This window comes from Antechinus flavipes, chromosome 3, assembly GCF_016432865.1.
Source record: "Antechinus flavipes isolate AdamAnt ecotype Samford, QLD, Australia chromosome 3, AdamAnt_v2, whole genome shotgun sequence".
In the NCBI taxonomy this organism is placed as follows: domain Eukaryota; kingdom Metazoa; phylum Chordata; class Mammalia; order Dasyuromorphia; family Dasyuridae; genus Antechinus; species Antechinus flavipes.
Window position 1 is genome coordinate 234839633 of NC_067400.1, and position 13390 is coordinate 234853022.

Consider the following 13390-nt stretch of genomic DNA (forward strand, 5'->3'; position numbering starts at 1 on the left):
AATGGAATTTCCAGTCAATTGTTTTCCAAAGCCACCATCTTATCCAGATCAAAGATGTCTGCTCTCAGTGCAGATTTACTACTTCTAAAAGCACATGCTACCCTTACAACTACAATACAATTTAACACACATGATCAGATCAAACTTAATAAGGAGCACGAGGTTGTATCACTACCAGCACCAAAGGGATAGGGAGAGGAAAAGGGAGCTTGATTATACCTACAGCTACGTGTTCTCTTAAGGTTCAAGTTCTTAACATTTCAGATAGCAATAGGACCTGTGATTTCATTTGATGGAAGGAGTTCCTGGTGAGGAACTTTTACCAATACAGGGTGCTGCTACCTTCTTTGTAACTTAGAGCCTTAGATAATTCTCTGAGAAGTTAACTAATTTGTCTGAGATCACACAACTAGTACATATCCCAGCTCTTCTGGGAGATGAAGTACATTGCACCAGAGCTGTCAAATTCTTGGCCTGGATTAGCCAGAAACCAGGTTAAAATACAAGTGAGAAATGCTTAAAAATTTAAATAAAAATACAATGCAACAAAAACTGTTATTTATGTGATTTTGTGATGATCTAAGTTGATATGTTCCCTTTAAGGATCTGTTTCTACTTGAAATTGATATCTCTGCATAATATTACCGTAAAGAAAAAAGAGAGGGAGACAGAGGTTACATTGATCACCCACGATGATACTGTGATGAATAGAATGATCCCAAAGTATGTAGGCAGAAGGAGGTGTAAAGCATTTAGCATGTAAAGAGCCAGAAGGCTAGCTAAGTAAACAAGAATGATAAATTCACTCTCAGTAGGGATAAACACCAATTATTGACTAAGAAGCATATTCAACATTAACAAGAAAACATTATACATTTAGTAGGCTGTGTCCATTCATATTTTCCTGCAGTTCTACTAATTATAAACATTTGATGAATTCTCATCCTCTCACTTGCACAGTCCGGGATAATACTGAGTGATTTATTAAGATTTTAACTCAAAGCTAATCCTGATTTATTGCTTTTTTATTTCTACTTGATAAACTACTAAAGATTTTCTTCCATGTCTACCCTTTTATAATACTTTTACCTACTCTGCAATCTTAAGGTGGGTTTGAAGTAGCCTTTCCAGGGGAATCTGGCGCCAATAAATCCTTCCAGTATTATTTGACATTGGACCCCATTCATGTACTCTGACCTACTTGCTATTGATAGAATTCAACATTCTATCTCATATCTGCATGTACTGTCCTGGAATACACTCGCCGCTATCTCTCTCGGAATTTTTCAGATCCTTCAGGGTTCAATTCATATTCTATCTCCAATAGGAAGTCTTTCATGATTTCCCTACGTAGTGCTTACTGTACCTTAAAATTATCTCACATTTACTTAACTATACCGTGTCTCCCCAAGAGAATGTCAGCTCTTTGAGAGCAAAAATTGTTATTTTTCTCCCTTTCATTAGCACTAAGCCTGATCCTCTGTACATAGTTGATGCTTAATAAACATTTGTTGGATTGATTTCCCCAGGAATGTATACAGTCAAGTGTTCAAGCCCATGATCTATAAACACAAGAAGTAAATAGGGTATACAACCTTATAAAAAGAATGGAAATTAGGAGGAACATTTGAACCATACAAATGGGAAGCTGTCCAGCACCCATTTGCTATTTTTTCTTGCTTCTTTTGCTAACATTTTTATTATTTCTTTACTTTTGACAGTCTTTTTAAAAGATATCTTTGAATTTCAAATTCTTTCCCTCCAATTCCTCCCCCCATCCATTGAACAGGCAAGGAATGTAATATCAGTTATGGATAATGAAATTATACAAAACATTTCCATACCAGCTGTTACCAAAAAAAGCAAGAAAAAAGAATGAAAGTGAAAAATTATACTTCAATTTGTACTTAGAGTTCATCAGTTCTCCTTGGAGGTTGAATAGAATTTTTTATCATTAAGTCCTTTGGAATTGTCTTGGTTCATTCTATTGATCAGCTACATTTTTCAAAGTCTATTATTGTTATAATATTGCTATCACTGTGTATTATAATCTGCTGGCTCTGTTCACTTCATCTGCATCAATTCATAAGTCTACTCAGGCTTTTCTGAAATCATTTTGTTCATTTCTTAGAGCATAAAAATATTCTATCCCAATCATACCACAATTTGTTCAGCCATTCCTCAACTGATAGGCATCCCCTCAGTTTCCAATTCTTTGCCACCCCAAGAAGATCTGCTGTTAAATATTTTTGCACATATAGCTCTTTTTTTTTATTTCTTTAAGATACAGAGCTAATAGTTGTATTAATGGTCAAAGGGTATAGATGATTTAATAGTCCTTTGGACATTGTTCCAAAATGTTCTCCAAAATGGTTTGACCAGTTTACACTTCTACTAACAGTGCAAAAGTAGTGTCTCTACTTTTCTACATCCTCTCCAGCATATGGCATTTAACTTTTCTACCATCTTAGTCAATCTGATAGAGGTCAGTAGTATTTTAGAGTTATTTTAATTTGCATTTCTCTAATCAAAGAGAATTTTAATATGACTATTAATAGCTTTAATTTCTTCATCTCAAAACTATCTATTCATATCCTTTGACCAATTATCAATTGAAGAATGGTTCTTTTAAAAAGAATATTTTATTATTTTCCCAATTATGTCAGAACATTTTTTTTAGCAAGACAACTGAGGTTAAGTGACTTATCCAGGATCACAGAAGTAAGTAAACTGTTAAGTGTCTGAAGCCCGATTTGAACTCAGATTGTCCTGACTTCAGGGCTGGCAATCTATCCACTAAGCCATCTAGCTGCCCCAAATCAAAACTTATTTTATATTTTTAAAACTCCTGAGTTCCAAATTTTCACCCTTCCTCCCTTCCTTTGACATTTTTATGAGAAAGTAATTTGATACAGGTTATACATGTGCAATCATGCAAAACATATTTATATTAGTCATATAGTAAAAGAAAATAGAGACCAAAAAGAAAAAAAAGAAAAACCTACCACAAAAAAGTGAAAAATAGTATGTTTTAATCTACATTCAAAATCCATCCTTTCTTTTTTTATTTATTTTAAACTTAAATAGATAATAGGAAAAGCAAAATAAAAAACATTGCCATATGCAGAGCAGAACATAAGAATTCAAAATATAAGGCAATAATTTCCATTTCAAGAAAACTTATGTAATTAATCCATTGTGTTCAGAGCTACCTATCTTTTCTTTGCTTCCTTATAGGCTTTCTTTTGTTTTCTGCTGTGCACTTTTTACGTTATCCTTTTTTCCCCCTCTTTCCCATCTCCACCTTTCTCAAGAAGGTTACAACTAACCCTGGAGATAAATGCACACATAAATATACACATACATTGATATAATTTATACACACAAACATATGCTGTGCATACATATACATATATATACATTCCCACCATACTATAATAAGACCATACTATGATTGTGTGTCCTCTATTTTTCTTTAAGTGGATAACTTCTTTTATAAATCCAAGTCTTTCTACATTTTTCTAACTTCACCAACTCATCATTTCCTACACCACAGAAATATTTCAAGCTTATACTGCCTAGTTATTTTAAGTTTGACTACTTAAAATTTAGACTACTTAAACTCAATATTAATATGACGGACATAGTGTATAGTTTACCTATTTTTCTCTTTTGATTAAACCTTTTAGCTTTAATTTTGTCTGAGATCATGATTATTATCCCTTTTTATATAATAAATATTCCTGATGTTTGTTTTATGTTTATCTCTATCTCTCATATCTAAACCCTTCTCACTCCTCTACTTTATTTCAACTTACCTTGCCCTCCTATTACTTAACCTACCCTCACTTCAGTGATCCCTCCTTTATCCTCTCTCCCCTACCCTATCCCTTTTTATCCCATTCCCATTAATCTACACATTCTTCCATATGCCATTCTTTATACATTTAGAATGCTTTTATTCCCTTCTAAATGTACATATTATCCTCTCCTTAATACTGATCTGTTGTAAGTAGGGCTCCTTCTAAAAATCCCTCCCTAATCCTTCCCCCACCCTAGGGTAATATCCTTACCCCATTATTTCCTTCTGGATTTAGAAGATTTTTATATCCTCTCCACAGATATATTTCTATTCTTCCCTCTTTAACCTCTTCCTGATGAGAATAGAGTTCCAGAATTAACAACCCTCTTTCACCATCTAATTCTTCTTTCAGTTCTTCTTCTTGTACCTCATTTGTACAAGATAATTACTATTTTTACCTTTTCTATACAATTTTGCTTTTTAGAATCACATCATACTTAGTTGTGCCCCAATCGTTCTTTTGAACTACCCAGTTGCTAATGATAATCTTAAACATATGGTTTAGTTTTCTACATAAAAAATATAAACATCTTGTCCTTACTGAGTCCCTTGTAGAGTCCCTGAATCTTCCTGGATTCAGATTCTGGACTCCTCCCTCACACTGTCCAAGAGGTAAAAATTCCTCTGATTAGGGCTAGGGCTACCTCCCTATCCAGCTAGCCCCAGGTATCAACACTTCCTATTTCAGAGGCAAATTCAGAACATTAGTGTCATGTTTCATTTGTGAAAAATTAAATGATCATAAAATTAAGACTATATGGGTATCAGCCACAACAACGATACCTTGACTACAAGATTGCTTTTAATTTCTAGGATGAATGATATGATCCAGCTCCTCCAGGTGACCAGGAAGCCTATAACATGCTCACCATCAAGTTCCACCCTCTTTGGTACTTTACCCAAATGCCTTCCCTCCTCAGATTCATGGATTTCTACATAAATGTCCATCTTCTTGATCTACAATGCTACCCCACTACCTGTGCTAACTAATCTTTCCCTCATTATGAAGTGAACCCTTCTATTCTTACCATTAATCACTCCTATTAAAACTCAATAAATACATGTGATGTCAAACTTCTCCCTTCAAGTTAAACTCTCTAGTACATTTTATTCAACACTGCCCTTCATTGGTGAAAAGCTATCTGAGGTAACAAATGCTATTTTTGCTTCTCTTTGCAATCACGTTCTCCTATATAATGCATACTATACCAATATCTCTCCTATAACCCTTCCATTGCAGATTTTAATGACTTAATGGCTTATCTCTGATAAATTCTTTTCCTCCTTTTTTCCTGTTTAAAGTCCTGCTAGTAAGTCAGCCAGTGAGTAAACATTTATTAAGCAACTAGTTGGACATAGTGCTAAACTCTAGGATACAAAGAAAGGCAAAAAAAAAAAAAAAAATAGCCCTTGCTCTCAAGGAACTTACATTCTAGTAGTGAAGAAGACATGCAAGATGTATGTATGCAGGATAAATTAGAGATAATCAACAATGTGAAGGCACTGGCATTAAGGGAGATTAAGAAAGACTTTGGTAGAAGGTGAGATTTTAAGTGATACTTCAAGGAGGCTAGGAGATAGAGAGGAGGAGAGAGAGAATTACAAGCATAAAGGACAGGAAGAGAATACATTGCTGAGAATAAGGTGTTAAAAGACTAGAAAGATGAAAGGCACTTAGGTTATAAAGGGCTTTTAATGCCAAACAGAGATGTTAGAGTTGTTCCTGTAGGTAATAGGGAGCTTCTGCTTATTAAATGGTTAGAAAGAAGGGGAAAGAATATTAACAGCTTTAGGAAGATCAATCCAATAGTTAAGTGGAGGAAGAATTGGAATGGGAATAGATTTGAGGCAAAGAGATCAATTAGAAGTCAACTACAATAATCTAAACTTGAGGTGAGAAGGTCCTAAATCAGAGTCCTTAAGTAGGTACTTGATAAATGCTTATTGATTGGTCATCAATCATCCACTTTGCAGGCAAATATATTCTTTTTAATTATGTGACTCTTCCCCTTACCAAGAGTCCATTTTGAGCCATGGCTGCCTAATCAAAGACAACTAGGTGGTGTACCAGATAGAGTGCCTGATCTGGAGTTAGGAAAACTTATCTTCTTGAGTTCAAATATGGCCATAGAACCTGAACACTTAACTCTGCTTGCCTCAGTTTCCTCCTATGTAAAGGAAAAATGGCAACTCACTCCAATATCCTTACCAAGAAAACCCTAAATGGGATCACAAAGAGTCAGATGTGAACTGAAATGACTGATAAATCAAATGTCCATTTGCTGATTCAATCTTTTCAGCTAGCTATTAATCTTCCATATCCTACTTTCTCTCATAAAGTCCCACCTTCAATTGGCTATAATAATAATAAGACTATTTTTGGCCTTAAAACTTTAACTTTGCTTCTCAAATCTTCAAAATTTCTAATTTCTATTTAGTAGCATCACTGGTTTCCCCCCACAAATCATCAGAAATGGGAACAGTCTTTAGGTTTTGAGGAAGTTATTTGCTCACATTCTGAATACATGCCCTAAGAAGATACCATATTTCCCAAATGTTCAGGCCCATTCTCCTCAAAATGAAATTGCTGGTCACTATAACACAGCTCTTTTTCTAGTGGATAGTAATAGATTTCCTCATTTTTAGAGATATCTGGGAATTTTCCTGATCCTTCCATAAAACTTAATTGCTGATTCCTCTTTAGTAAATCCATATTCAGTCTCTGAGCAAGGAGTTCCACTATTACATCATTCCAGTCACTTGGAGATCTTCCTTCTATCTCTCAGACTTTTTTACCTTTTAATATATTAGTTCTTCTGACCCTAATTTGGATATTCTCTTTTCAAACCAGGGCATAATATCAGGGTTCTGAACCTTTCTTATGCCATGGACCCTTCTGGTACTCTGGTGAAGCCTATAGATTTCTCAGAATAATAGTCTGTTGTCTATATTTATTATTAAAGGAAATGGTAAATTTCAGTTAGAAATTAGTGAAAATAAAGATATTTTTTCTTCCCCATCTAAGATTTCAGATCCTTTAAGGAATAACCAATGATCTCAGGTTAAGTATTCCAAACATAGTTGGACAGAGGAATTAGACATGGAATCAAGAATACATGAATTCAAATCACATTTTACATACTCGTTGTACCTTTCCCTATCTGGAAAATGGTGGTGAGGATTGGACTCAATGGCTTCTAAAGCCCCTTCCAGATTTAAAACTAAGATTCTATGGTAAGAGAGAGAGAGTTCTAGGGTACCAGAAAAGGCTGCTAATTCTTTGAGGAATTCACTTAATCTCTCAAGCCCTGGGATCCTCATCTTTAAAATAAGTGGATTGGACTATATAATATTTCATGTCTTTCTCAATTCTAAATCAGTGTTCCTAAGAATTATTTTGGATCTTTGATCTCTTCTAGTTCTCCTAGATAGGCCTTTGCCCTCCATGATTAGCTGGAGAACAAAGACTTATCTTTCTAGCCCTTGTACCTTGTCCTCCAACAAGCAGACCAATTTGCATTTAGTGCAGATTTAATTATTGATAGCTTATGTCAAAAGCAAAAACATCAAACAATCTCTTGAGGTCATAAATCAGTTTCCTTGCACTCTTTCCACATAGACTAACATGGTTGTAATTTGTAGGTTGCCCTGCATCTTACAATCTCTAACCAAAATTTTTTTTTGCCTCTTTGTTAAGCTGAGGGCTCTGTGACAATAAATTCTAGAGCTCAGGCTCTTCTGGTCTGTCAAAGTTCTCATCTGTATTCCTTCTTTCAGGTTCCTACAATCCTAGATATAGACAATAATTTATTAGCAAAATCCAGTCAAAGGCCCAAATTGCCCACAATAAAAGTATTAATGTCAGTCAGCAGATATTACTGAGAAAGGTAGTGGGGGAAAATGCCAAATTCACCTACCATTTCCTTCTGTCTCTTCTTTTTTGCTTTCTGCCGCCTCTTCCAACAATTTCTGACTTTCTTTGGAGATATTTGTCGGAAGATTCCCGGTGGAGGCACTTCCTTTTAAAAATAGGGACTCTCCTAACATGAAGACAAACAGAAAAGAAGAACAGAACTGTAAAAAAAAAAAAAATAGTGTCATAAAGGCTAATGCCAAAAAATGAGCAAAGACAAAAAAAAATGTTTAAGTACCACAAAAAGAATGTTTATAGTTGTGAAGAGAGATGAAGTACCACATCTGAAAGATAGCAAGCAAGTCAGTCTGGTTGTGTCTGACTCTTTATGATCCCTTTGGGATGTTCTTGTCAAAGATACTGGAGTGCTTTGCCTTTTTCTTCTCCAGGACATTTTATTGACAAGGAAACTGAGATAAATAGAGTAAAGTTACTTCCCCAAAGTCACACAGCTAATAAGCATCTGAAGTCAGACTTGAACTCAAGAAATCTCATCTTCCTGTTCAAGCCCAAGATTCTATCCAACTGTGTCACATAGTTGTCCTGTGTAAAGGTGGTTAATCAGTATTAAGTCCAGGAAGGTAGGCCAGAGGTAGATCGTGAAGGGGTTTAAATGTCAAAAAAAAAAAGAGGAGTTTGTATTTAATCCTGCAGAAAATATAGGTAACCTTGAGCAATGACATCATCATACTTAGGAATATCTATTTGGCAGCTGTGTGAACAGATTAATGAAAGGAAAGACCCAAGATGAGGAACTATTGCAAGAATACAGAGGAGACTTAATAAGGGTTTAAACTAGGGTAATTACATATGAATAGATGATGAATGAAGAGAAAAAGACTTATATAAGATATATCAAAGAAACAATAATGGGAATTGAGGGAGAGTGAAGAATCTAAAAAAGAATCTAAAATATTCTGAGTTTGCAACCCAAATGAAACATGGTTGTACCTTCAACAGAAATAGGGAAATTTGAGGGTGACAGTAAAAAATGAATTATTTTTTGGACATGTTGAGTTTGAGATGCCTATGGGACTTATTATTGAGTTGTTTTACTCATATCCAACTCTCCATGATCCCATTTGAGGTTTTCTTGGCAATGAAACTCATGTGTTTTGCCATTTCTTCTTCCTAGTCATTTTAAAAATGAGGAACTGAGACAAACAGGATTAAGTATCAGAGGCCGGTTTTGAACTCAGGTCCAGCTCTCTATTCATTGCACCACCTAAATGGATATGAGACAGACTCTTGGAAATGTTTGAAAGGCAGTTTGTGTTGAAGTACTAGAGATGAGAAGACAGACTAGAGGTGAATGTATAGATTTGGGAAAGAAATTATCATTGAATCCATGGGATCTGACAAAATCATAATATAGGATGTAGAGGAAAAGAGAAGGAAGGATGAGTCTAAAATCTTGGGATGGACCCGCAATTAGAAGGAAGTACCTTGGATGATATTCAAACAAAGAAAACTGAGAAAAGAATATTCTGACAGAAGGGAAAAGAATAAAGAAAAAAGAAGGGAAAAAATAAAGAAAAAAAAAAGCAGATTCATGAAAACATGAAAATTCGAGGAGAGTATATCCAAGGGTCAACAATGTTAGAGAGATCATTAAGAATGATGACTGAGAAAAAGTAAATGGATTTGACAAGATAGTAATAATAGCAATATGTATCTAAGTTATTATTAAGTATATAAATAATAAGCATTTATATAGCATCATTTATATAATGCCAGGCATTATGCTAAAGGCTTTACTCATTTGATTTTCACAACAATCTTAGCAAATAGGTGTTATTGTTATTTCCATTTCACAGTTGGGGAAACTTAAGCAAACAAATTTAGTGACTTGCCCAAGGTCAAACCATGTCTAAGGTTGGATCTGGATTCAGGTTTTCCCGAATATACATCTAGGGCTTTAGGGCTTTATTCACTCACTGCTCTTCCTAACATCTCTAAGCTCATGAAGAAGTTCAAGTTTTGGAACAGGAATGAGGGTAGGATAAAGTCACAGTAGACAAGTAGGAACATTGTTTTAATTTCAGGCAGGGCTTTCTTTTGTTTGTTTTAATTTTATTAAAGCTTTTTATTTACAAAACATATCCATGGATAATTTTTCAACCATTGACCCTTGCAAAATTTTCTGTTCCAAATTTTCCCCTCCTCCCCACCCCCTCCCCCAGATGGCAGGTGGTCCAATACATGTTAAATATGTTAAAATATATGTAAATCCAATATATGTATACATATTCATACAATTATCTTGCTGCACAAGAAAAATCGGATCAAGAAAGAATAAAAAAACTAAGAAAACAAAATGCACGCAAACAACAAAAAGAGTTAAAATGCTATTTTGTGGTCCACATTCAATTCCCATGATCCTCTCTTTGGGTGTAGATGGTTTTCTTCATTACTGAACAATTGGAACTGATTTGAATCATCTCATTGTTGAAGAGGGCCACATCCATCAGAATTGATCATCATATAGTATTGTTGTTGAAGTATACAATGATGATCTGGTTCTGCTCATTTCATTCAGCATCAATTCATATAAGTCTCTCCAGACCTTTCTGAAATCATCCTGTTGGTCATTTCTTATAGAACAATAATATTCCATAACATTCATATACCATAAATTATTCAATCATTCCCCAACTGAAGGGCGTCAGTTTCAGTTTCTTGCCACTACAAAAAGGGCCGCCACAAATATTTTTTGCACATGTGGGTCCCTTTCCCTCCTTTACGATCTCTTTGGGATAAAATCCCAGTAGAAACACTGCAGGATCAAAGGGTATGACCAATTTGATAACTTTTTCCAAATTGCTCTCCAGAATGGTTGGATCCGTTCACAACTCCACCAATAATGTATCAGTGCCCTAGTTTTCCCGCATCCCCTCCAACATTCATCATTATTTTTTCCTGTCATCTTAGCCAATCTGACAGGTATGCAGTGGTATCTCAAACTTGTCTTAATTTGCATTTTTCTGATCAATAGTGATTTGGAGCACCTTTTCATATGACTACAAATAGTTTCAATTTCTTCATCTGAAAATTGTCTGTTCATATACTTTGACCATTTATCAATTGGAGAATGGCTTGAATTCTTATAAATATGAGTCTTTTCTCCCTGTATTTTAGAAATGAGGCCTTTATAAAACCTTTGAATGTAAAAATGTTTTCCCAGTTTATTGCTTCCCTTCTAATCTTGTCTGCATTAGTTTTGTTTATACAAAACCTTTTTAACTTAATATAATCAAAATTATCTATTTTGGGATCAATAATGATTTCTAATTCTTCTTTGGTCACAAATTTCTTCCTCCAAAGGTCTGAGAGACAAACTATCCTTTGTTCTTCTAATTTGTTTACAATATCATTCTTTATGTCTAGATCATGAATTCATTTCTCCTTTATCTTGGTATCCAGTGTTAGGTATGGGTCAATGGCTAGTTTCCAGGCAAGGCTTTCTAATGCCACTTAAATTATACAGTGTTATTAAGGTAATCCTCTTTATAACTGCTGTTGTCACATTGCCTAGTGCCCTGGTACAGTGAAGGGTTAAATTTAGGCACACTGAATGCAAATCAAGTTTAGATACTTTAGTGGAAAACAGGGGGAACAGAAAAATAGAATGTCAAATAAGACAAGCATTAAGGAAATTTAGGGAACTCCCAGAGTTAAATAGGAGGCATGGATGGGATACAACTGGACCTGTGTATTCATTGGTATTGAGAGTCTTGTCTGTCAATGCTGAAGGAGATCTCCTCTGAAATTAATAGTCTTTGAATCTCTTGGGGCACTGAGAGATTTTAATGATTTTCCTAGAATCATATAGCCAATATGTGTCCTTTCCCACTGCTAGTTCATTCTTTCTAAGACTACCTCCCATTTTAATTATATAATCTTGTCTTTGTGTATTTTTGTGGGGGGGGGGGAGGGTTGTTTAGTTTAGTTTAGACTTTGAGATCCTTGTGGTCAGGATTTTTGTATAGTTTTGATTTTCTTTGTACTTGCAGTATTTAAAATACAGTACCTGGACAGAATAGATGCCTAAAATATGCTTGTCATCATTGTCATTATCATCCTTCTCTTTTTCCTTCTTCCTCTATTCTTTCTTCTTTTTCTCCTCCTCCTCCTCCTCCTCCTCCTCTTCCTTTTCCTTGTCTTTTTCTCCTCTTCTCTTCCTCCTTTTCGTCCTCCTTCTCTTCCTTCTCCTATTCCTTCCTCTCTCCTTTTTCTCTTCCTCCTTTTTTCCTTTTTTCTCCTTCTCCTCCTCCTTCTTCTGCTCCTTCTCTTCCTTTCCTCTTTGTCCTTTTTAATCATGCTCCTCCTCTTCCTTGTCTTCTTCCTCCTGCTGCTGCTTTTCTTCTTTTTCCTCTTCCTCCTTTTCCTTTTCTTCTCCTTCTTTCTCTTTCTTCTCATCCTTCTACTCTTTCTCTTCTACTTTTTCTCCTTTTCTTTTTTTCTTTCTTCTCCTTCTCTTCCTCTTCCTTCTTCATCTATCTTTTCTCCTTTCCTTCCCCTTCCTCCTCTACCTTCTTCTCCTCCCTCTTTCTTCCCCATTCCTCTCCTCCTCCTCCTTTCATCCTCATTCTTCTTCAAAAAGAGATAGCTAGATGGAACGGAATATATAGCACTGAAGAAGCTCTGAGTTTAAATCCTGTCTCAGACATTTATGAGCTCTGTAACCCTGAGAAATCATTTAATCTCAGCCATATTGTATTCATTGTAACATAAGGATAATAATGATATCTTCTTCCCAAAGTCATTGAAAAAATAAAATAAGATATTTTTTAATGTTTTAGAAACTATAAAGCACTATATATATATATTAGATGTTATTACTATTTGTCCAAAGTGAGATTTCTTAACGAACATACAGAATACTAAGACTAGGACCAGCTCTATTCACCATACGACACTTTCTTTCAGAAAATAGAGACAAGAAATGAATTTAGTACATTGTGCGATGCATGTTTAGAAACAAATGTCTAGTCAAGACTCTTCTGGGAAGAAATTTATTATAGAGATGTATTTATTAGCTAGTACCCACTAGGTTATTTGTTTGGTTTGGAGTATTCAAGTATTTGCCATTTCTTTCATCTCCTATCACCCCAACTTGGCTATTTTTGAACATTTTTAAATTATAAGGTTCAAAATTTACCTATGATGGCAGAAACTATGAATAGATCAACATCTCATACTTATGCCAAGATAGAGTCAAAATGAGTATATGATTTATACATAAAGAATGATGCCATGTGCAAATCAAGAGAGCAATGAATAGTTTATCTGTGAGTTTTGTGGATAAGAAAAGAATTTAGGATCAAAGAAGATAGAGTCTATTACAAAATATAAAATAGATAATTTTGACTATATAAAATTAAAAAGTTTTTGCACAGATAAAACCAATGCAATCAGAATTATAAGGTAAGCAAAAAACTAGGAAGAAATTTTTGCAACAATGATTTCTTATGAAGGCTTCATTTCTCAAATATATAGGGAACTGAGACAAATTTATAAAAAAAATAAGTCATTCTCCAAATGATAAAGAGTTAAACAATGTAAACAGGAAGTTTTCAAATACATCATATCTAACAATAGTCATATAACAAAAT

General features: G+C 34.7%; 1 protein-coding gene across 4 annotated transcripts in view; it reads right to left on the reverse strand.

The window, feature by feature from the left end:
- VWA3B (von Willebrand factor A domain containing 3B) overlaps window positions 1-13390 on the reverse strand; it is a 230197-nt gene that overhangs the window by 128391 nt on the left and 88416 nt on the right. For all 4 annotated transcript variants that reach the window (XM_051984663.1, XM_051984661.1, XM_051984662.1 and 1 more), the window contains one exon: window positions 7780-7902. In XM_051984663.1, coding sequence (XP_051840623.1) covers window positions 7780-7902 — 123 coding nt within the window. The remainder of the gene's footprint in view (window positions 1-7779; window positions 7903-13390) is intronic.